This window comes from Athene noctua, chromosome 18, assembly GCF_965140245.1.
Source record: "Athene noctua chromosome 18, bAthNoc1.hap1.1, whole genome shotgun sequence".
Lineage (NCBI taxonomy): Eukaryota > Metazoa > Chordata > Aves > Strigiformes > Strigidae > Athene > Athene noctua.
The window spans coordinates 11,301,351-11,328,136 of NC_134054.1; the positions used below are offsets into that span (position 1 = coordinate 11,301,351).

General features: G+C 37.5%; 1 protein-coding gene across 3 annotated transcripts in view; it reads right to left on the reverse strand.

Annotated features, from left to right (window-relative positions):
* PRKCA (protein kinase C alpha) overlaps positions 1–26,786 on the reverse strand; it is a 156,888-nt gene that overhangs the window by 93,479 nt on the left and 36,623 nt on the right. For all 3 annotated transcript variants that reach the window (XM_074922291.1, XM_074922289.1, XM_074922290.1), the window contains exon 3: positions 3,145–3,227. In XM_074922291.1, the coding sequence (XP_074778392.1) occupies positions 3,145–3,227 (83 nt within the window). The remainder of the gene's footprint in view (positions 1–3,144; positions 3,228–26,786) is intronic.

Sequence of the window (26,786 nt, forward strand, 5' to 3'; positions counted from 1 at the left end):
ATATCACAGTTGAGCACTAAGTTAAAACCAGATTTAATTGTTTGATTCTACTTGTGTTTTAGGACTGACCAAAGCAAATCAGAATGTATTGCTTGTAGGTATGAACTATACTTATAGAATGAGTAATTAAACAGATATTCTTTAATTGTTAAGACTCCTGCTGAAATTCTCTCCCCTCTGATGCTCAACAGGAATTTTGCCATCGATGTCTGTGCAGCTGCATTTCTCCCAGCCGGGCTGCTGCTGGAACAGCTACAGACATACACATCAGGGTGACTCTGGCACTGCCGCCTACCTTGGTTCCTACCTGGTAATGGTGACCTTTACTCAGGTTGGTAATAACAGTCACTCACCTGATATATAAAAATTTTGCCTATTAAGCTGGAGTTTCTAGGACAGCAAGTCCCGGGGCAGACAGCACGGCGTGATGTTGGTACTGGCACTGCCCACGTACACAACACAACAGGTGTCTGGAGAATTCAGAGAACCCCCCAAACACCATCCAGCAGGATGCAGATGGGTCGACTCTACCTAAAGTCATCTGGACTGCAACTAAAAATAGTGGCTACGGCACTTTCTTTTTGAAACAGGATATGGAGAGAGTAGGTATTGCCATCTGCATTCTGCATGGTAGTTTAGTGATGAAAACCCTCGCCCAGACAGGAGGAGACCAGGATTTCAGCCTTGCTGTAGTTCAAGGCACTTCAAATCCGCAACTTCTGAAAGACTGCTTTACCTGTTACACTCTACAGACAGAGCCAATCTGCACACTTCCCTTCAAAGCCTAAAGAATTCAGGAACTTTCAGAAAAAAAAGGATATAAAGAATGATTTTGGTTTCTTGCTCCTGCCTTCGTAATTGTTTTAATAGTAGAGTCTCCTTTGACAAAACGGATTAAGAAACAATACGAGCAAAGCCAGACTGAGGACTGGCTTCCTTCCTGCGTTACACAGAGGCTCTGTGAATGCCTGTAAGCCTCTGCACTGGCTTCCAAGTGAGTGCTCTAACTGCTATGTTCTTGTCAACAGACTCTTCCTTTGACTTCTGTCATAAAAATTGACCTCAGCTCAGTTAAGTGACTTGCTTCAAGAAAGCCTATGCTAAGTGGAAAGAGATGCTTTATGTACAGCCCTGAGTAACTGTCAAAATTCCCAAGGATGCAGCACAGCTGCACTGGTGCTTCCTATGCCCCGGTCCCACTCCATATACTTAATGAACCTTTGGCAGTATCCACATTCTTTGCACAGGTAATCGATGTAACTGCTCCATGCTGGAGCCCTGACTTCTTGACCCTGACTGGATCTATCAAAGTCCTGAACTTCGGGTGACTGTGTACATATAGAGCAGGGCCCTTAGCTTAAATACTCTGAATCTCACTGTTGGAGAAATGCTCTTTTGGAGTGTCATGGTTCTTAAATGGCAACAAGTATCGAGGACTGCAGCAGGAGCAGCTGATGGAAGAAAATTTGAGATGAGGAGATAAGTGCAAAGAAAAGTGAATAGGAAGAAAAAGATAGCTGGAGATACAGATGCAAGTGAAATAACAGAGCAGTTCGTGAGTTACCAGAACTGAATATGGAAAAAGGTGGAAAGGTGAAAAGAAAGGCTTCAGTTACAATTATGTTTTTAATACCATTCAGTTGATTTTAGCAATGATATTTCAAGTACAGTGAAGCTTCTTCCATTGTAAGCAGTTGCCAAAATAGTGGTAATTGATGGCAGGCAATCTCTGGGAAAAGGGACTGTTCAGGAGCAGGCTCACGAGGGGCTCACCTCTCCGTTAGTGGCAAGGGGGCAGGGTGAATGTTAGGAAGAGATGAGATGGATGTTGAGGACAGCAGTGTTTCTGCCACCAACTTCAGCGTGCTGCCACAAGACTGTCAGATCTCCCCCCTGCTCAACTCTCTCTGCAACCAGTGGAGAAAGACCAACCGCAGGTATGACCAAGGTCACCTAAGACCTCGTTTGCTCTCTGGAAGTGATTTTCTCTATCAGCTAAACAGAAGAGTCCAAACAGGGTAACTACACTGATAACTTAAGCATTTTTCTTTCATACCTACATTTAAGAATACATGAAATGTTTAAAAATTAAACGGTTCTTAAAATTATTCTCAGTTCTTTGACATTTCCCTACATTTAAACTTAAAAATTAGAAAACTTTTTAACATCTCAAATTTTCCAAACCCCCTTGTGGCTCCTGCCCATGTATTGTTCATTGATCTCATGGCTAGCATATTAAAACAATTCATGAGAAGCTCATTAAAACCTAGCAAGGAAAGTCGTCTGGTGCATTTCATCAGAGGAGATAATAGCCTACAATCTAGAGCATGAATATGTGATAAGAAACAAAACAGAGCCATTCAGACAAAGAACACTTGGAATGTATTGTTCCCATAAGCAGATGTTAAATTACTTCACTGTAAAGTGGAATTTATAAAACCCAAAGAAATGTTATTTTTGTGTGAACAAACAAGATTAGTTCATTATTTCAGCAGGGTGACAAAAAATTCTTGTACATGTGCCTCACCATGTAAGCAGATGTACTGGAAGTACAAACTGGTTGTTGTCCGAAAATGCTATGTGTATATAGAAGTACTGACAGAGCAAGGTAGAACGGGTGTATCCTGACTCGTATTCTAGCTCAAGCATGAACAGAATTGTTTCAAAAACCTATCACAGATAAGTCAGTTGGCTCAAGATTAAGCAGTCATCTTATTGGAGCCACAGATCCTTGTGTGCAGAGAGAACAAGGACCAGAGTCAAGTCTGAAGATATACCTTGAGATAAGATGGATACAAAGAAAGCTCAGAAAAGCCTCAGCCTTTCCTGGGAATTGTTCATCTCAAATACATCCAACATAAAGCAAACAAAAATAAAATGGTGACTTCATGCTTGGGTAAACACCTAAGGGTTGTCATGTTCTGAGGGATATTGTCCTTGATCGTGCGTTCATTGTTACTTTCCTTATCAAAACTAGATCTTACAGTCCATAAATAATCACTTCAGAACTGTTAAAAACCACTCAGACTACACTCATCTGTCATAAAGAGCCTATTTGTTATTGTTTGCAATTCATTCTCACAGTTAGGTGTAACAACACAGAACTATGTGTAAAAGCAACGTATTAAATGTCAATGTACTCACATCAGTGTCAGGTCCCTTGTCAGCCCCCGGACAAGAGAAGGTAACAAACTCATGGCATCTCTTATGAACCACAAAACAGCAAACTAGTAAGAAAAGGGAAACCAACAGTTAGAATAGCATAGGTTTTGGCTGGTTTTTTGGTTTGTTTTTTCTTTTTTTCTGCTGTAATAAATATAATTAAAGAGGAAATAAAACTTATAGTCATATATTTCACCTGTAACTCAATGAAAGAAAGCAGAGCCTGATGTTAAAGACACACAAGAAAGGCAGACATCAAGTAAACACTGTAATTAAAGAGGAGATAAGCATGCACGTTTAAAAATCAAGACTCTACACAATGATAAAATTTAACATTTAAGACAGCCCACAGTGTTAAAATATTGTGTGGGATGAACAATTCTCTGAAGCCACATTTCCTGAATCTAAATCTGTTTCTGTAACAGGAACTGTCAATGTGCATTCAGGCAAGAGCAGGAGGCATAAATGAGGAACGATAAACTGGAATGTAACCTGTCCTTGGGCACAGGATTTGTTCACCTGCATGCCTTGGTGAAGGTATCTATGGAGATCCAGCGTCTTTACTAGTGAATTACTTCTGTGAGAAACCAAAGTGAAGACCGTTGTAGAGAACAAAGTGTTCTCATATCACAGAATGGCAGGAGATAATGGGAAAAGAAAATTAGCTCCTGATTATAATATGTCTCTCATTTAAAATTTATGAATGATCTGAAAGACCTTTCTCTTTCTGAGATAAGGAAAACTTATTTTAATTTATGTCATGTGACCAAGGCTATCGGTTGTCACACAGCATAGGTCATACATGTCCCCCCAAACCACATAAAAAGAACAATTTGCTTGAGTGTGCTCACTTGGAGAAGCTGGTATTTTAGCTTTTCACCCTCACTACAGGCTCTTTCTTAGTATTTCAGATATTTCAAAATGGGTTCGCATTCCAACAAAACAGAACAATCTAGATTTGAGATTATGAAAATCTTGAAATAAACACCGTATCATCAAGCAGTAAATCAGGAGATTATAATGAAATTATTAAAAAGTAATTCACAATATCTTTATATATAATACATTCCTTGAACACTTTAAATTTTGCATTTCCAATACATAAAAATACACTATTTCAAACGACACTTCTAAAGGACAAAATAGATTTCAATTGATTGGTAACTGCAAACACTGGATTTCCTCAACTTCAGTGGAAACCAAATTAAATTATCTCAATTTTTCTAAACAACTCATTTCATAAGGCGTCGTTAACAGTTCTCTGGGAAAGATGTTATCGAGTGCACCTTCATGTCATTGCAGCATACAACAATGATTCCACCATAACGCCAGGCTGGACTCACTCACATCCTTAATTCAGCTGTCAGGCTTCAAAGAAGTCTAATCACCCTTGTATCTTTCTCCAGATATTTTTCATCATCATCCCATGCAGCAATTGTTTCCAACTGTTCTATTTCTGACATGGAATATGTTTATTCTCTGGGCAAATGGAATAAAAAGGGCTTTGCCCCACTGATTCTAGGTAAGTTCTGACTTCACATGAGCCAGAGCTCTGGCTCAACGTATGCTGCCCGCTTGGTTGTCTAGTTTGTTAATCAATACCCAATGAATCCCACAATTATCATTTTGATGGTTTGTTTCTACCAAGTGAAAGATTACTAAATGGCAATTACTATTACTATTACTTGCAGCTGAAAAAATCACCTCCAAATTGTATTTTTGGTTCCAAACCTTCCACTCTTGAAGACAATAGCCTGATTTATGTTTGCGGGAGTAAATCACATGGAAAAAAACAATCTTGTTACATCCTTCAGAAAACAAAAAAGTTAAATTACTTCTGTATGCAGTGATCACACAGTTGCAAAATACAACATAATAATCTGTGCAAAAGATCTGAGAAATATCTCTGGAAAGGTTGTAGAACTGAGCTGCTTTACCAATTAGGATCTTAGACTGGCTACTCCAACTCTGCCTTTATTCAGCAAGAGCATACATTACAAAAACTCTGCATATTTGGGCAGTTATTTTTAGGCAATATTTATGAAATCCTGTAGTCACATCCTATCTCTGAGTTGGCAGCCTCTCATAGCGTGTTAAAGAATTCATTCAACTAGAGACAATGTCGACCTTGTTTTCAGTGTGATATATCTTAAGTGTCAAGATAAGATACGTAGGAGAAACAGTGCCGTTCTTTGCTACAGCTTCATTCTATGGTTATCAACTTCAGCTACTAACTTCTGTGAAAATGATTCTAATCACACTACAATGGAAACGCCAATTCAGTTGACAAAATAAGTAAACCAGACAGCATTTGTCCTCTTGGACTGTAGCTACACTTTAAAAAAGTCACTTATTAAGTCTTTAGTTATCAGTGTTGACTACCAAATTTTTAAAAGCTTTTCTGTTCAGTTGCCTAATAGACTGACTGTTGTCTGCCCCTCAACATGGACAGTCTTAATTCTTTATTTCCCTTTTGTATCTGGAATGGGTTACCTATCTCCAGAGACCGTGGTTCCTTAGTAAGCAATTCAAAAGCATCAGATGTGTCTCACCTTTTGAGAATACTCAAGTGGGAACCAAAGAGTTTGACATTAAAGTAAACAATGGAATAGGCAACTCTCACGGAATCATAAATCTAAAGGGAAAAGGATAAGGGTGAGCTAAAGTCCCTTGCTAGCAGCCATCATTTCCATACATAAAATTTAACATCCAGGTTTACGTTTTGAAATCCAGCCATGAAGAGTGTATTTTAGCATTAGTTTTTACAGTTTTTCTTAATTTCACAAAGCAGTACAGATCTAGAGAATTGATGTAAAATTTTACTTGGTTCAGATAAGTGCAAACAAAATGCTATCTGCTTAAAATAACATGCCATTTTTTTTTTTAGGAATAGAGATCAAAAATAACCACTCACTTGTTACTTGTTTTGAAAAGATGTTAATAGCTTCACATCACTTATTGCAGCTGTTAAGAAGTCACATTATGTTCACCACCTTCTTGTAATGAAAGTTATATTACACTCCTTTGCAGAGACTGCCAGGAAATTTGTTGCTTTACATTTTAACAAGAGTATAAGTAGAAGCGAGCTGGCACACATTATGCAGAGTAGCTCGAGAGCAAGTGGTATCTTGAGGCTGACAGTTAAAATTAAAAAGAAAATTATTGAGGTATTTTCATGTTTTGACAGCACGATTTTGATTTGTGGTATATATAAAATGGTTGTGAGCTTCCATCCTTTCCAGCTCTGGCCTTGCTGGATACAAATATTCTCTCAGCAGCCCAGAGAGGGGGCGCAGGGAGGGCACAGGGAGGAAGGGTGAGAACAAAACAGCCTTGTGTTGCACAACCAGACTAACTGCTAGTTCTCTGCTGGCATGCTGCATCTACCAGGCTGATGCCTCGCCCTCCATCTCCCAGCAATGCTGCAGAGAGCAGAAAACGCTAAATGGATATCATGAAAACAAGGAAGAATGTGGTAAGGAGCACTCAGTGCATTCTCAAAGCCAACAAGCAGAAGACGCGCTACATGATTTGTGGGATTTATGATACATAACGGAGGGCAATTAATTCTATCCAACACTTCTCTGTCAGTGCACAATACAGAGAAAAACATGTTGTTATTAATAATATATATATATAGTCATCAGTCACTTAGAGTTACAAGGCACTGCTGTAAATTTCAAACTGTTTTCTAAATTTTGCGATGTGTGAAGGTTATGATGATATATTGTCGGGTGAGAGTTATCTGCTAAAAAATACTGTTACGAGTAGCTTTCATATGTGACACAGACTGATGAGACAGAAATTAAACATTTCAATAATAAATAGCAGAATCCATCTTCTCTATTAGATGATCTATAAAGAAGAAAAGCCATTGTTGAGCCCCAGTTGCCTACACATTACTTAGCCATATGTCTGAAGAGCTCTACAACCACAAGTATTCCAAAGAACTACGGGTAAAAGTATCAAGACAAAAGTAATATATTTCACAGTTTGGAATTATTAGAAAAGTCCAATGGATATTTTAAAAAATCACTTTTATACTCCCAGTTCTGGAAGAAAACAACAGGCTAGATGAGCATTTTCAATAGACATGAATATCTCTACGAGAACATTTATTTATTCAGTAAAACAAATCAAGCTGCAAGCCTAAAAAGGGAGGAGAGAACGTATTTCTATGAGAATCTAACTGAACTGCCAGTTATATGAAATCAATGAGGTTTTTTTCAAGTCATCTTTGACTCATTTTTGTAACGGTCAAGACTATTCTCCCAACTCAAAGGATAAATGTATAAAATCTTAACCACTGTAAAAATCATGTAGTTCCTTCCCATCTAAAGAAGCTTTAGAGCTGCGGCTCTGCTGCTATGACATCATTAGTCGCCCAACAACCACAGGTATACGTATTCCTGCCTACATAATTTGTTTCTAGGTTTCAAGTATTGATTCTTCCAAAGGAAGTGGTAGAGGAGGTCTGATTGACAGCAAGTAGGAAAGAACTCCGCGTACACTCAATATTTGTTGGTTGGTTTCTGCCGCTGGGTTTTGTTGTTGGGTTTTGAACGAGAATTGATTCTGAATTAGACTAAGGAGTTACAACAGAAGTATAATAAGCACGACATCACTCTGCGCGTTACTGTAAGAGTACACTGGAGAACTTGAAGGGCCTCTACAGTAGCGTGGAGCACTGAATAATTTTTATGTTGCTGTTTCACATGCTTTGCATTTTCAGTGAGGCCACAGAATTTCCCCAAGGGGCCCATATTACCGGCTGACTTGTGCTTTCTGCATGACACCAAGCAATGAATGGATTTGTCACATGGCATGCATTAGTTCATTCTAAGATCAAATATAGCAATTACATTAAACGAAATAGGGTACTACTTCAAAATAGACTAATCGTTTAAATACTAACTACATTTGTTATGTAAATCCGCAGTACTGTTTAAATAAGTTTACTAGGAATAGATTAAACTCAAGAACGGGGAATATTTCCAGAGTGAGAAGAATAACATTTAAGAAACAGAATTTAGCAATACTTGTCTTTCTCCCTTTCTGAACATATTATGATTGCAACTTGTAAAAAAATGATGAAAAACCTTCTTATATTAAATATAAACAAAGCTGTAGATCATAAAACAAACACAAGTCAGAAGCACTGCTACCTCTGACTGTTATTAGCATACTGAATCTGCAGGGAATTTTTTAAAATGACATTACCCTAACTTCTTCAACATATATAATTTATAACACATCAGCTAGTTTTTCTGCCAATGCTTCACCCCATCTAGAAGAGAGTGCTATCTCAAGAGAGTACCCAGGCTAACGCTTCCAACTGCTATATGCAATCTTGCCACTTGGCATTCACAACACTTTCCTCACTAGAACAGCCTACAGCCCAGCAAAATACAGTCTGCTCCAGGATAACATAGTTAATAAGGGAAAACAGCTGTCTCTCCCCATCACCTTAACCTGTTACTAAGCTTCTTAAAGCTCTTTTGTAACGCCACGAGGTCACACAGCACCTTTACAGCGCTAATCTGCACAGCACTACACATTGCTTGCTTCATGGATTATCTTTATTTTCATCGCAGTTTCGGCAAAACTCAAACTATCTTCTCAAAGTGGCATCGAAAACCTATGCTGAAGTCAAAGTATTGAGACTACATGAAACAATATTGATAAATTAGGGCTGATTCCTACTGCTAAGCCCCAAGTCTATCAGTCAGTAATTGGGTTGCGTATCCTCAGGCTCATACATCTGACCTTGCTGCACATACTTTCTTTTTAAATTTTGTCAAGTTCAATTAGGCTAAAGAAGGTGGGAGGAGGACAGAAATAAGATCTGTACCACATATTTTTTAAAATTTAGGAGAAAGTAATGGTTAACTGCAACAATATCTTACTTGTGTGAAAGGATTATACAGATCATCTGGACAGTCTTAACTACTCAGGTCATTAACTCCTTTACACTAAGTATAAAACAGATGGATGTCGCCGGTAAACTGGCTTTGCAAGATATACAACAGTGTGCAAATACAGTCTGTATGCCTGGCAGAGAATGCATATACGTTTTCATTCACCTAAACAATTTCCACAGACCTGGTAGTACAGTGGGATAAAATTACAAATATATACCTGCAGCTATATAAGTAACATTTTAAAAACAGTTTGGATTTAGTAAAATACCTCACATAACACATTCAGATTTGTCTGAACACTACATTCAGACACACACTACACCAGATTTTTCATTTCTGCTTTCCATCACAGGGAACAGAAGGTACCTGATTGGTTTTTTTCCTTTAAAACTGTTGTGCAATGTTTGCAAAACTGAGAAAAAGTTTCAAAATTTTAAAATATTTAATGTAAGTATTCAACACTGTTTCAATCGACTTGTTTAATTATGCACTTTTTAAAAGACAGAGATCACCATTTCTGTGTAAAGTCCTTGCTAAAATTTCACAGAGCTATTAATCTCTCTCCTCTGAGGTGTCCCATTTTATAAATGAATAATAACCCAGAAGTCATCTATCAAAAATGGTGCTAGAATAGCTATTTCAAGAACTCGTAACAGCAAAAAAGATGCCCCACAATCACAGACTTTTTATATCACTTCTGTAGTTGGAATTCACTTTAGTTTAAAAATCTGCTGGTCTTAACATGTTGTACACCAGCAACAAAGACACTCTGGGTGTCTGCTCTGATCTGCTCCGTCGCTGTGTACAAGCACATCAGCAAGGCTCTGCACAGCTCTTTCGAAAACTAAGACAATATGAAAGCCCACAAATGTTTCTTGTGAACACTGAATAATAGCTCTTCAGATTTTTCAACTAATTCAGCAGTGACCCTAACCGTAGAAACGGGCTGTCTTAAATAATGCAGCTGCCTTCAGTCTGATGTTATTACCCAGCGCAAAAATAAAGGGCCGAGAGGGCGAGCAGCACGAAGCAGCACAGGCTGTATATATTTTAAGACTGTATAAAACAATGGGATACAACATAAAACCAATCTCCAGGATGCAGCTGTTGGATTTTATTTTGTCTTGTAATCCAACTGGAATCCTGGATGCCGACGGAAAGCAAAGAGCTTTCGGAAAATCATGGTAACCGCCTCTACTAATGCTACAAGACACAGTTTCACTGAATCCCAGTCACATCATCTAGTATGAAAAATGAATGAGGTCCTCAATGAGTAAATCTCCTCTAAAACTAAGAGCAGTCACAATGGCTTTGCACTTAGAAGCCCTGTCGTCATCACATGCCACGTTCTGCCTCTGCCCACCAAGCCCAGGACCAGCTCGATGGAGCCCTGGCTCCCGCGCTGCCAACCAAGCTGAAAACTTTATTGTTCAGTCATGAGATGCCTAATGCAGTGAAGACAAACGCCTGAAAGACTTACACGATTTCTTAATCTTTCATCTCACATTAAATCACCCACACGGTCAATTTAATAGAGCCTGCGCCACGCTTCACAGTAGTGTCTGAATCCCTTCACAGCTCCAAGCACGGAAAACTGATGAAAGACAGCAAGTGTGCTGGTACGGCTCTAAGGTTTTACTGAGAGGTTTTTAGAAATATTTTAGAATACTTCAGTACTAATGTTATAGCTTCTTTTTCTCAGCACTTCATAATTTAATGATATCAAGCTACTGGTGGCTGTAAACCAAAACATTTCCTTCTCTGAGTGTGATTTGTATGGATACAAATATAACAAGTGAAATGCCAGATCTGAATGCCAAAAGCTGAACGTTAAGTATTTTAGTATATTTTGAATTTAAGTCTAAGCTTGCAGTTGTGTTTGAGAAACCTTATAACACACTAACAAAACTAATGAACCCTACTTGCCAGTAAACACAATCCACACACTAATCCCATTACTGCCAAAGAGAGTATTTATTTTTCTTCAGGACGGGAAGAAGTGAGGCCAGGGTGACCCTGAACAAGCTGTGTGAAATACGGACAGAGCCATATCCCAAGGACTAACCTCCAAGAAATAAACTTCCTGTGATACCTGTTCGGACACAGTCCTGATAAGGGAACTACTTCACCGTTGTTAACACAACAAGGATAATCACATAATTCTACATTTACTTACACATGTTAAAGTCACTAAAAAGATAACAGAATCCTTTGACATTAACTTTCACATAACGGTGACTCCAGATCAGCACAATGGGGCTTCAGATGTATTAAAGCAAAATACTCATGACTTGCATATTTAATTATTTTTAAAAGAAAGGGAAGCATTTAATTTTAAAGGATGAAAGATCTAATCCTACATACCAAATGTTATAAGATATTAATGTGTCATTTGATGTTTATGTCTCGTATAGAATTATATAAATTTAAGTATGAAGAAAATCATGATGCTGATCCCCAGAAACACCAGCCCTGACATACTTCCTTCTCTCCAGTCCAATTTCATTTGCTCTTTCTAGTTTCTTTCTGCATGGGGAAGGCCTAAATCCAAAGATAATTATAAAACTTCTTAAATCTTGTCACAAAAACCTCACCTTGAATTACTTAATGATAATGATTATCTCTGTAAGAGTTAAACTTGCTATCCAAATGCGCTTTAAACGGCAACAATTAGGTCTTTTTTGTTTGTGCAATTAATCAATTCTGTAGCCTGTTCTGTGGTATATTCTGTGCTAAAATGCCTGCATTAAAAATGAAAGATATTAACTTTGTGCCCCAAAGGCACAAAAACTCCTTGAAAGGCATTATTTAGACTCTTGCTGACACCAAACCAAATAATTTTGATACCATGAAATTGTCAGTATTCATTGTATGACTGTATTTGCAGTGCAGTACGTAGTACCTTTAGTTAGAAGATATACAGGCACCATTTGGTGCTGGATTGTAATGCCTATTAATATTCAGATTTGGTAATTTACTCTACACTAGCTCTAATTTGGTAGCTTTCTCTTCCAGAATGTAGAAAAAGTATTAATACATAAACATGACAGTCCTGTTAATTTATAACTTACACGAAAATAATGGTCCAATTAACTAACAAAAGGGAAGATGTCAAAGATACGTTAATACCACTGACTGGCACCAAGTACCTCAACCCAAGATGGGCAGCAGGAGGAGGCTACAGTAGCATGGCCTTCAGTGCCGAGTTCCAGACTGTGCTACGAAATTGCTTACTACAGATTTCTACAGCGCATAGTTATTGTAGTTGAAAGACTTCTAGTTGACAGCTGACTACCAGATTACCTTCACACGGACCCACTAGGAGATACAAAGTGTAAAAGTAGGGGATGGGATATGTTGGAAGAAAAGGTCACACAACAGTAACTCATGTTGGTCTACGGTAACGAGCCTCTCGCTGCCTCTTCTCTCCAGGTTTTGGATGACTACAACTTCACGACTGAAGAGCCAGCAGATGTCTGCCATTCCTGCCCTGAGGCCTCCAGAAGTTCCATTCCAAGAAAACACAGATTTATTTTTTGTATGGCAATAATTATCCTCTGCCTCTCTCAATCTATCAAAAGTACGGCTTGAATAGCAAAAAGCATTTTTAAAGTAAAAAGGTTCAAAAGATATGGCTGAAATTTTCAAAGGATACAGAGGAAAAAGAGAAAGTTCAGCTCCTTTTGGACACGAGGGATACTAATAAAACCAACAGATAATCACTTTAGACACTTTTCTCAAACGGTTAGGCTGGGGTTTTTATCTTACCCACCCATCCATCTCAGTAGTAGTATTGTATCAAGACACTGAAGATGATTTGTTAATTTAAGGTTTGCCTGTTCCTGTTTCTCTTCTTTACTTTTATGTTACCCAGTAGATGCCCAATATTTATTGCAAGGCTCATCCAACTGCATACATCTTATTAAAGGGTCATCTGCTAGAAACGTCAATATCACTTCTACTCTCATCAGTCAATGAAAACATAGTTTCATCCCAAAGTAACTGTAAATTCTCAGAAAGAAAAACAACATATACCAAAAAATAAGACACCACATTAGACCAATTACAGTTAGAAATTTAGTGCCAATGTAGGACAACACATAAGACAACAAACACATAGAGAAAACAAGTAAGAATTAAGAAAATTCACCCTCAAGCAATAAATAGAAGACTTTTTCTCCTCGGTACGTTTGAAGGGCACATTATTTACTCATAACAAGCAGATTAATTTCTTAGGTTTGGTAGTTATGAAGATTACATGGTTGAATGAATGATGTAAGTTACAGTAATTCACATGAACTAGCAAAAGTGGTATTTAGAGGAAATACCTGTGGGCTCAGAGGTAGGTAGTACATAAATAAAATATGAAACCATGGAAACGTGTCATTTAATTACAAATGCATTATTTACATTTGCAGTAAAATATTTAAAGAAAAAAATTTTGAAACAAAGAAGTAGTTGAGATGGGAGATTTGCAGCAAGAAAACCAGTACGGCAACAGCCAGTGAAATCTGTCACCATATAGTCGTTGTAACTTTTAAAGTTAAAGGTACGTTTTGAGCATGAATTCAGGAAAATCAAACTAATTGTACCCATCAGCCTACTAACTGAGCACTAGGCTGTAAAGCCCTTCTTGGTTTACACATCTTGGGTCCCAGCGCTTTGCCAGCTCAAACGTTTGGAATCTTGGGGAAATACTACATCAGGATGCAGAGCTGACATAGTGATGATTTCTTAAGTCATGGTTAAGTGACCACTTTAATTTGACATATAGCACAATGCTGTCAAAATCAGTGGCCCTGTCTGCTTGCTTCTATGTCTTAACATTTATGCAGTCAATTTTTTTTGGCAAGGTTAGGTTTTAGCTGGACCAGTTCCCCGAGCTAGCTCAGTACACAGAACATGAAAGCTCATGTAGCACAAAAATAGAACTAGAAGACCACCATAGTAGCCTAGATTTATACTAGATAAAGTAACTGTGCAATAACAACCTATATGAACGTTAAAACCCAAACCGTCTTGCATGATTAAGTCACAGAACTGAGATTTCTCCAGTTTGTCTAGATGGTTGACAAAGATTTCAAAACAATTTCCAAGTATAGGCAACATTCCTAGAACTTGATCTTCACCTCAAAATGCTCCCAAAATTTAGACTACATTTGAATTTTTAGTTCTTAGAAAGAATAACGGCTATTTTCATGATTAAGTCATATAGAACTTTGACTATGAAAATAGTATAAGAGCATTTTCCACTGTTTGGTCATGACATATTTGTGCAGTTTTTCCTGGCTCACTGAAGCAGCAATATAAACATTATTTCTTAGTTTATGTCAGATAGAATGAGTAGTATTCTCATGATATGGAAAGGTAAACACTATTTCCTATCCCATATATTTACTAAAAGCAATATCTTAGCGTAAGCAAAAAATGAGGCATGAATGAGAGTGATATGTTAGCTGACATTCATCTGAGAATAATTGCTTACAACAGGCCAAGAATTTTCAAGCAGCAATAAGGGACTGGAGCTCAGTAAGCCATGACTCAAACCCCCAGAAAAAACCCAAAGAAGAGATTGCAACTCATTCCTACTCGCCACGGAACATGCATAAAGGGTCTATAGACCAAAAGTGAAGCAAATTACTTTCTGTCGTTACTTTTATTCAAGGTTTTACCGTATGACATATTAGCAATTTAGAAAAGATCATAAAGGCAACTGAAAAAATTAAAGCATTTTTTAATTGCACATCAAATCTATCTAATTTGGTAAGGAAAACAACCACTGAAATCTGAGCTTTTAAAAGCACAAATAACTAATAGGTAAAATAAAAAAATCTATTTTTCATGCGTATTAAAAAAAATAAAAACTTTATTAATATTTCTTGAAAAGAAACTGCTGAAACCACTTTCTTCTGAACTTTAAAGTTTTTCCGACAATAATAACTATTTCCCCTCGCTAACTCAACTGTCCCCATTATTATGTACAGTGCAACAAAGCAATTCAGCCTTTTTATAATATGCATTTAACATCACTAGAAACTATACAAAGTCTCCACAATGCATTTATGGATATCTGGGATGCTGTATTATTCCAAAACTAACAGAAGTACTAGTGGATCTATCCATTCTAAAAGCTAAGTTATTGCTAGAGGCATAGTGTAAAACACCCTGCCAGGTATCTGGATAAGCTAAAATGGACCTATTTTATTTTTCTTCGGGAAGAATTAAGCACAGGTCAGAAATGTAAGTGTCATTAGACTCTCTGCTTAACTGCAGCATTCCTCTAGCACCCCAGTGAGTCGGGGTAGGTAGAGAAAAAACCCAACCAACAAAAAAAAAAGACACACAGCCTGGCATCCAGCCCCAGAATGACATCTGGGAGCAGTTAGTCACCAGATACGTAACACATGAAACAGGGACCGGCGCTCTACGGGCAGCACAGCACAGCAGTTGGTGGCAATCAGGTCCCACATCTCCAAAGCACACCAGTACGAGAACAAAACAGCCCGCATCCACGCGTGCAAGTGCCCAAACGTGAATGCAGGAAAACAGACACCATGACGGCAAAGGAACATAAATAAACTGTACTGTTGAGGAGTTTCCATGAGCCCATATAGAGAAAAGACATGGATACCAAAATTAAAGCCCTTCAAATGGGACAAGATTTCTTCGTTGTGCTAGGAAGCTCGCACAATGATGATGGGAAACGGTGAAAACAGAACAGATGACAAAACCTCAAGGTTTACTGAACAGACTACACGATCCAGAAAGCCTGTGGCATGTCACCTCACTTAAATAGTTTCCCCAGTGCTACAATCTGTGTTCATGCATCTCTTACTGCCCGAGTTGCATAATTCAGTCATTCAGTGTTGCCCATTGAATGTCTAAATTCTAATGGATCAACGTCTGTAACTTGGCAATGTTTATCCTTAGGCCTCAGTTTAGTAACAGATTATTCCATAGCTAGTTTAAAGCACGATAAAAAAAGCCACTTTTTCCCTTGCAAGATTTGGATTTAAGTCCTTGTAATCAATAGCCTGAATAATGCCCTTTATATAATGCAGCCTATTCATTACATCTCACCCACACTTCTTAAATGCTGTTTAATATTTCTGATTGTGAATACTCCATTATTTCAGCCAAAAATAGTTTTTTTTTTCAATCATGTTATGCCTTTTAGTGCTGAACACTGCAGGGTGCTTAAATCCTTCATAAATTGAGTAAAATAATGCAGTAAAACTATGAAAGCAAGTGATTTATATAAAACCGCATGTTCTCTCCGTAAACAATGTGAAACTGTTACAGAAGTGGATGGAAAATAATAAATTCCAATAGATTCCAACTGGCATGAAAACATATGAATTCTACATGAATTACGTTGAAGCGGTATAATAAATGTAGAACTAATTCCAGGCTCCAAACTTTGAAAAAGTGCATGCCACATATAGAACAGGATCATACATCAACAAACTGCTATATGAGAAACTCAGCTTCCATTAATACCTGGATGCAACAGGAATTTTCAGCGTGGCAGGAACTTTGCTTTAAAGCTGTCATGATTAATTTGCAGCTACGTCATTCAGAAATTCAGTGCAGAATGTTAAAATGGGGCGAAACCGTGTCTTAGGCAAATAGCCAGGAGAGGGAGAGAATGTGAAGAGGTCACACAACACTGCAGCTAGAGTCTTTCCATAGAAAGTTTCTTTGGGAAGTTATTTTCTTCACCAGTTTGGGTAAAAACATCTCTCCAAATTGGAGGGCAATGCTACACCCAATGTCTAGTTTCAGCACAGCAAGAGTTCTCCTCTCCTATGACACAGGCTGTCTGTGCTTGACAGGCAGAAAACAAGCTAAACAACCTCAACCTGTCAAATTCTGTACTGAAGAAAGGAACTTGAGTCTGTAGTTCCATATCTGCTTCACACAGGCATAAACCAGCATCACTGCTTAAAACCATTTCTGGTACCTGCCCCACGCCCCAGCTGCTTATTCCTGCCCAGGCCCAGGCCCCTGGTTTTGCTGGCACTGCTCGCTCAGTGGGCTCAAGGCACTTATTCAAGGATTCCCTCCTGGGCACACGACTGGTGTTTATGTGCTGATGCAGCAAACCCCCCCCAAATTAGTGCACATAAAGACTGGGGTGCCGACAAGCAGTCAGGGAACTGCGGGGACCAGAGCTCCAGGGCAGGACCAGACTCCTTCCACCTTGGAGCGGTTTATCTGCGTTGTGGAAGAACACCAGTCTTCACCGAGAAAGGCTCAGCATCTTCACGACAGAGATCAGCCAGGAAAATTCCTCTTTCAGGTTTTGTCCCATTTCCCCAGCCATCTGCTGCTCCTTTATTTCAACATTATATCTAAACAACAATCTAAAGCCCAAGATTGTGCTTTGAAGTATTGATTGTTAAATTCTAGGGGAAAAAAAAAAAAAAATACAGAGGCTGCCTGAGTTACATTAGATGTGATTGGTGAGAATTTCTAACAAGAAAAAACAGTGGATGCATTTGTTCTGAAACTCACTGACTGGATAAAAATCATTATAAACAGATTTATGAAAGTGACTCAGAATTTGGAACAAATTGAAGGTGAGTAACAAAAAAAAAAAGGAACAGAAAAAATGTGTTCCATTAGTTTTTAAAATGTGCAGTGCTTACAACGTGCACTGAAGCTGCTGAGGACAGAGTCACAGTTTCTATATTTCAACGCCTGTGTATTTGTTTCCTTCTCTGTACTGCCTTACGTACAACTGCAGAATTACGAAGAGGGTTTTTTACATTTTATTCTCAGACATGCTTCTGCTAATCAACAGCGGACACTACTACTAGTAATACCAGGTATTACTGTAATCAGGAATTCATAGTTCATTTCCCTGCTGCATAATGCAATCTCATTCTTATCACAGAACTTTCATATTTCTGTAAAACATATTTTTTTAAAAGACACTATTTCAATGGCTTTAAAATTTTGTAGAAAAGCCACAAAAAATTGTATACTTCTTTTAAACTACTGCTACATATTATAAACTGGTATTTCATACATTTTTGTTTGTGATGGAAAACAAAAGATAATATTTAGGTCTTAAAAATACACAATTTGGGCTTTTTTTTAGTTTGGATTTTTACATCCATTCACAAAGACTTTCACAGTAAGTGTATTTACAAATGCAAGGGGTTTCACAAGTTCAGTTGTGGTAATTAGTCATATTTCAGCTTTAAATGACTCTCTGCTCTAAAGAAAAAGATTATGGCTTTTCTTCTTGCTCTGTTACCCAATTGGCATTTAAGTCAATCTGCTAAAAGCGTATCTGCTTCAATGGAAGCTCAAAATAACGCATTAAAGGAATATGCAAATCTCTAAGCTTTTTTTTTTTTTTTTAATACTTTAATCTAATAAGAACATATTGCATTACTAAGAACTTCTGGTTGAATCTGTTATTCAGCTCTCCTTTAGCTATTCCATAATTCCACTTTTGCTGTCATGAATAAGACCAAAAAAAAAAAAAAAAAGCTATTTTACAGGCAAGATGTTTATAACAACTTCAAGTTTTTATCGGGGTTGCAGAAAACAAACTTTCATCCCAACGCACATTCATAATGTTTAATATAGTAAGGAAAAGCCTTTCCACAGAACATGGCACATACTCAACTGCTTATTTTGATGCAGATGAGAACGTGGCTGCTCACTGAAACGGCATCACTGCACCGACTTAAGAGTTGCCCTTTAAACTAAAACGCTGCATCAGAAAGTTATTATTCCCAAAATCCTAACAGGATTACCTTTCAGCTATACTGTTACACACAGCTGCATCTCAAAATTCATTTAGTGATGGCTATTAACAGATGTGATAAATACAAAACGTGTTGAACATAAGGAACATGGCAGAATATTGATTACAGTAACAGCCTTCTGAAATAAGACGTTGCCTGCTGTGGTTTTGCTCCCTTCAAAAGAGACAGCTAATCACCAAACCTTAGAGAGAGGCAAAAAAGGAGGCTGAGATCTACTGGTTAGTGACAAATAAGGTGCTGTGAATCCGCTAGAATGGTTGCTAAAAGAAACCAATGCTTTTCATGAAAAGGGCCAGACCTACACCTTCAAAAAACCCGTGTGGATCAAAACACTGGCTCTTTACAATTAACAGCATTTGTAAATGAGTCATTCGACATAAACCAAATAGAATTTTTTTTTTAAATAACATAAGTAAGAGTTTAACTTTGTAAGAGCCTCTGTTTTGCATTAGCTAGCTCAATTTTCTGGAGTAAGATGCAACCAAAACCTGACGAACTTCCATTACAGTTGTGGTGTTTCGAGAGTAGCTGGCACATGCTGTTCTGATTTACAGTGATGCATATTTTAGGTTGTTTTCAGAAGCTTTTGTACAACCCCAATTGGCCTGCCATGGTTTATGTTGGTCTCTTCATTTCAGGATCTTACATGTAAGGCTTTGTTAAATGGTTTTTAAAATGGCCTATGGTATAAGAAGAGAAAAATGAAACCCCACGCCACCTTTCTAATGTGGAAAATTATTCCTACTTCAGGGTAGTTATTCGATTTGATACAAGAATTAGTAAAACCTCAACATACTCAAAAGGCTTTCAGCCTTTTCAGAGAATGAGTCCCCTCTCAGGCATTCTTCGTCCACTTGAATTCTACTTCCAGTAATGCTGTACAGGTTTATCATCCTGTTAGGGAGGAATTTACAATGAAGTCTGTTTTGCTTTAAGAGGAAAAAGCATTTTTTTGTTCATGTGCCAGCTTCCTTTGCATAGTGCTTACATTTGTGTTAATACATTCGTGTTAATGCCCTCCTGGCTTTCTCCAAACACAAAGTCAGCAGAGCTCTCCTGCCCGTTAAGTAAATGGATACTATTGTTAAAACATAAATCCAGGTCTTCACTTTTGCTGAGTGACACTTGACTTGGTTTCCCTCCCAGTTTACAGTTTACTTTTCTTTGTAAATAAAAATTTTATCCTTCTTCCTGCAGCATTATGATTCATCGTTACAGTAGGAGAGGGGGGACTGTCTTGGGTTTCTTGATTGTTACAGCTTTAAAAATGGACACCACTGGGATTTATATCATCTACATGCTTAGACATTTACAGAGATCGTATCTGTTTGAGCTCATTGCTTTATAATCAATGGAGGGAAGTGGGTACTTCTTTTAAAAGTAGTAGTCCTTTATCACATCCTGATGTAAATTGCTTGCATCATGTGGAAAGGCTCCCCATTAGAAAAGATGGATACTACTCTTAAAAAAATGCTTTAGGATGAGATTAATCACACCTGAGGAGAGTCCATTTCTCTCCATAGGCTAGAAAGGGATTCAAGACATCCCTCAGAGTTTAAAATTTACATTCCTGGCATTTAAATGTGAATGGAGTAATCTCATCCTATATGTTGGCTAAAGTAAAATAAGGTTTAAATTAATAGGATAATCTGTGTATGCATTGTGCTTAGAGCCAGCTACTGCTGCGTGGCTGAAGCTGATGCATCTGGCTCATTTGTCCGGGCACACTGCAGCAAATAATGAGAATTCCCTGTGCTAGTGTGACCAAACGAGAACTAATGCATTGCCTCCTGCCTTCTGGTTTCCATTAGTAGGACACTTACTGAAGATTTCTTTCCTAGGGATTTCAGGTTAAAAACTGTTTTATCTTTATTCTAGTGTCTAAGTGCTGCCCTCCTTCTACATAGTGAGTGCTCAGGCATTTGATCATGTCAACTTTTATGTTTCACTCCATATACAGAAAATGCAGCAGAAAGCTCGTTTCAGACCAAGCAGCATGTGCGTAAGGACAGTCAAACCAAAGTCCCCTATAAATAGAGCACACTGACTTTCATGATTTTCAGTTCATTCCTTCCCTTTTTGGACCAATTTCTGAACATATTATGCAAGCTGGAAGAATAGATGCAAATTCCCTAGTGGCTATTAGTGTGTCTAGACTCATTCATTGACCTAGATGATGTCTTAATTGCCTCTTTTCTATCTGATGGGGAAAATATACTCTAACTTTTCCTGGCTGCAACCTTTGTCATCAAGTTTTCTAACTGAAATAACTGAATTTAATGAAAAGCAGTTATACTCCATGTTCTCTAAGATTGAGTTATGTGGAGCACTTATCACAAGCTTAATATGATCCATAGGAAACCTCCGTCCATTTAAATGCATGTTTTCAGGACTTCAGATTTTTTTTTGGCTATTAGGCAAGGTAGTGGCTGCTACCTGAGTCTCACCACCTTTTACAATATACTAGACAAGTTTGACTTACATGTATGTCTTTATCAGCATTTAACATCTTCATGCTATGGAAAAGTTTAACAATTTTCAGATGCGTCCAACTTGACAAGTTTACAAACCAGCCTGTACTCTCACAACACACCTTGCATAGAAATGACAACATGAACATAAAATTCAGTCAGAGGTTGTGGTATAGCTTCTGCTATTATCATTTTTCAAGTGGAGAATTAATGTGTTCTCTCTTTGTAAGGCTCATGAAATGCCTGGATGTAGCCAGCCCCACACAGATTAGCAATCCTATTTTTAGATTGACTGGTAAAGAATTTGAATCGCAAGGTGAAAATCTGTAGTCACGTGATAGGTCTTCGTTTGTAGCAAGGAAACTGTCCCTCAAATGAAGCAACACATTGGGTAGATGCATCGTTTAATGATTTTTAAGATTAAAAGAGCCTAAGAAGCTTTTGGACTGCATGCTGCATCAAATTTACACTGCTGCGTCAGTGAGCACTAAAAGCCAAGAAGTATTAGTAGATTTAGCAGATTTAAGCGAGGATGCATTTCACTGATTACTTCCTGCTAATGAAATTTTGTTTTAATCATTTAAACTATTAATATATCATTTGCATCAAGAATGTAATAAAGAGGTATAGGGTGGACTCCACATCATGGGTCACTTACAGGATACTTTGGAATTTCCAGTTTGAATCATAGGGGTTTGTACAATCATTAGTTTGTAATGCTAACCTCTTATTCCAATCCCTTCTCTGTGTAATGCCCAGGAGAAACAGTAAATGAAAACTGCTTTTAAGAAGCCTCCCAGGCTTCCAAACTAAACTAAAGCACGAGGACTTTAACACCGCAATGTCTAGACAACACAGGGAAGAAGTACCCTGTGCCATGCAGCTAGGTCACCTCAACTTAGGGTGCAGAAACTCACAGCAATATTTATTCTCCCTCTGTGCCTTCTTTGTAGGAGTAGAGTGACTCTACTGCCAAAATATTCTTTAGACCTTTGATCCAGTGATGGCATTTTAGGACTTTATGGGCCCATTCGAGCACACACATGCACACAGAAAATGCAACAAAACAATACCCCAAAGCTGTGTTATAATAAAAACTTGAAATAAACCATGCTTTGTAAAATGAAGTTCTCGTTCCTTTACATAATACACTTAATACTCTTTTCCATTCTTTCAACTATTTTTATTCTGCTCAAAATGTGAGTGTCTTCAGGGACAATACGTTCATTGAAAGTATGAATGTTTCATTCATGGCCTTTGACAGCCTGAAAAAAATTTTTACTGCAGAATATGTAGTTGTATATTTTCCTTCACCCGAGTCCCATAATGAATAATACTCTTTCACACTAGTTTAAGTAATTTCCTGGAAAAAATATGACAACTACAATCCTTTAGCTCTTTGTGCTTGTATTTTTTTCCCCTTACCATGTTTTCAAAAATGTATCCAATACTAAGGCAGCAAATCCTTTCTTGGTGTATCTGATCACAGTTCCTTCCATATCAGTGCATCTACCAAAGGATTATACTAAAGAAAGTTCCATATCTAAGATTATATTTATATATTGTTTAGGTAATTTGCTTATCTGCTGAACGGCATCTGGCTTCCTAAACTGAATCCTGAACCTGTCAGGATAAACTCTGAACTTATTACTGCTGTAATAATTCAGTCTTAAGAATGATCCAGGGAAAATATAAACAACTGAAAGCCTGCAACTGAAACACAAGATGACTTCCTTGGGGTTTCTGAAGGAGTTGATGCGCATCGTTTTAATGTGCCAGACTAAATCTTGTCAAGCGATACAATTCAATAAAGACTTCTGCTGACAGCTGTATCCTGCGACAGATCTATCTGGATGCAGAATTTTCATCCACTTCAGTTAAATGTCAGGTGGCAGCAAGTTTATAAGCAGCAAATGTTACAGCCAGATTCTAGGTGCTGCATGGTAAAGACATTTGCAAGGCATTCTTGGGTTAGGTCTAATAAAATTATATCCTAAAATCCGTATTTTAAAGTATTTTAACAGAGCAATTACAATGGTAAGCATTGTGAAGAAATGCATGCAAAAGAAAAAATGTTTTTTTGTAAAATAGTTACCTGAATGACTAATTTCGTCCCCTTTTTAACTACTCTCCAATTTCCACTATAGAATGCTAAATGAACACTTCATATTATCATAACCATGTGTACCAAATTTTTTCCAGTAATAAACTTGTTCAAAACATCATTCTAAAGTCACATCACATATGAAACGTTTGAATGTTTCAATACTTCAATAAGAAGCAAAGGACCTACAAAAAGATCAAAATAACTGAAGGATTTTTATGGCGTGATAATGTTCAGTATTGGGGAGAACAGGCTGAAATGACTCAACATTTCTCCTCTTTCACTGATACATAAAACACTTCAGTGATTTGCAGGGAACATTGACAATCATTACAAGTTTTACCGAGAAGCATTTTCTTACTTGTGGCCACAAAATCATCACTTTACAGATGTTAATAAGGCGTTTCTAAAACACAAGTGAATTTTGTTAGGTAAGGGCATGAAACTACTGTCAGCTTTCCAAATCGTGATGTTTTGTAGCGTTGGCAGTAGGAGAAAAAACCACCCATATCGTTTAACATTTATTCCAGTGCAGAAGAGCGGGCGTGTGGGTTTAATTCTAAAACAACAAAGAAGCATTTGAAGTGATGGACTTGAAGCACTGGATGTTTCTGCTGAGTTGAGCAGACAGATTCCAGCGGTTATGCCATCCTCATCGTTAGCTCAGCGCAATGTGCCAAGGTGCTGTGACAGGTACCGCCAGGAAAGGCAAATAAAAGCTTCTTGCACTAGAAACCCTTTATATGGGAGAGGCCTTTGATGCAAACTGGAGGGTTAAATAAAATTTCGTCTCATTGTCTTTAGCAATTCAAAGTTTCAAATTTATATTAAGAAGATATAAATGGCCTTTTCTATATGCATATTAGAATACTTTAGAGAAGTAACATTCAAGTGTCCTGAAATATGGACAGGATAAATATTTACTGTATTTTTTAAAATAATTATTGGCAATACTATCCAAGTGATGCCCATGTCTAATTTTTAAAATGAACTAATACTGGTGGAATGCAGCATGTGACAGTTCCAAGACAGATCCCATGTACCGTAATAGTTCTTACTTTTTTTTTTTTCTTTAACTTTTGACATCCTGTGTCCTACCTTTCCTCTCGATATATTTTTCTAAATACAGGTTGAGGTCTGCTAAAACTAACTTGCAATACATTTTTTTTATCTGCTGAATTACAGTACTTCACTGTTGGGTGGCAAGAAAAAGGCAAATTTCTTGACAGTTACAGAAAAGCTCATTGAGAATGAAGATGTAGATGTTAAAATTGGAATCAAACTAGGGCAAGTGTTTCTGAAAATGTAGAAGACAGTACAAATATTTAAATTCTTGCTGGAAACTTTTCCTAGCTGGGAGTTAAGCAAATTTAAACACATATTTTAGTATCAGATTATCTTAATTCAGGAAAACTGTGGTCATATGGAAATATATAATATAACATCTGCATGCTTCCCAAACTATGTTTAACAGCGTGGTAACTTGCAAATGGCTTTAAAAGTCAGAATTTGTTGTCCTTATTGGAAATGTGTATTTAAGAATTAAAGTGTAATTCTGATGGCTTGTTACTGAGTTGTAGCAGCTAACTTCAAGACTCTTGGTTTTTCAATTTAGCTTTTCTGAGGACCCTTGTTTTGTATTTAGAGATTAATGTTTGAATCAAAGGCCCTCAGAAGTTGCTAGGTGACTGAACTGAAAGAGTTTAACCAAATAAGAAAAGCCCTTCTTGAAGATGAACTGAATCGGGAAGCAAACACTGTTTGTTCACCTCACTGCTGCCTCAGCATGAATAGAGAGACCTTCAAACTACACCAGAAGTGTTTATTCAAAAAAAATAAATACCTTCTTTCTTTCTTTTTTGGCATAGCCTTTGAATGACCTAACTGAACAGCAAAACACAGTGTTAATGAATTTGAGAACTTAGACCTATGTAAGTTAGCTTCTTATGAAAAGATATGTTTATAATTACTTTGTTCTGAAAAACTATTATGTGGTTACCCTTCTACAGGTAATTCGTTTTGAATGTGAGCTCAAGCATACCATTGTTGACATGTTTTGACATTTGCCTTTAATACCCTCATCCTATCTAAACTGAGTTATTAGGGAAATCAAGACACAGAGATAATTGCAGAATAGGCACCTGAAAAACAAAATAGGGAGCAGTATATATAAATTAAAAAAAAAAAATTTGGAAAAAACCCGTACCCAACACACTTAGAAGAACATTAATGGTGTTGGCCATGAGCAGGGCTGCTGTCCCCAACTTCAGTTAGAAGACACATCAGGACACAGAAGAAGGACCAGAAGGATCAAGACAATTTCCAGAATCTTTCATGAGATGCATGAGCCATGTGATACACTCACTGCCCTACCACACCGAGCTACAGAGTGCTGCTTGGGGTAAAAAAGATTGTGGTAACTTACCTAAGAGCATTGCTGTACATACAAACCCAACTTTTTATGGTCCCTACCTTTAATTCCATCCATACAAGAAATACTCTTGGCATGTTCCTAGGAAACTTTTGACAAAAAAATTTCTCCAAAAAGCTTGAATGGCTCAGACTTCAAATTATTTTTAGCAGCAGACAGACCTCAGACATTTTTTCTATTGTTCTTAAAAAATTTAACATTTATAAATTGTTACATTAAAATGACATTTTTATATCTTTCAGTTATCAGTCTTGATGTCAACCAAAGATGAGGTTCTAGCAAACAAACAATTCTTACTTACGTAGGCTAAAACTTGAAACTCCATTCTGAAATAATAGGAGTTTTCCCACAAGAATACATTTCGAATGTTTGTGAGGTTTAACCTTTCTTCCTGAATTGCTTTTGTTGTCATGCCACCCTTTGTTTCCAAGGTAGCAGGAGCAAACAGGAATGAGTACTGAGCCAATCTAGCATGTTTGGGATGGACTCACGTTATTCCTCTAACTCCAATCTGTTCTTTTGTGCAAAAATACTAGTGCCAAGTTCATATAAAATAAGGATACAAGTGTCTCTTTAAATGGTAGGGGAATTTATTTCAGTAATTCCTAAATGATAGCTAAAAATCCAAGTCAATGAATTAGAGAACTAAAACTGAAGTAGAAAGAGCTGCAGAACTACTGGCTCAAAATTTACAAAGAATAATACTGTGAAAAGTTCCATATGGGAAAACATGTTCTTCAGTGTTCAGGTGCTTTGGTGGTGACAACCCTATAAAAGCAACTCACTGCATGAATCCCACTGCTTCCCCCAATATTCTAAGACATCCATCACATCCGAATTCTCCTTACTGGCAGAATATCTGCTGATCCCTGCCAGCTTTGAATAACCAACCCACTATCTCTACATATGACA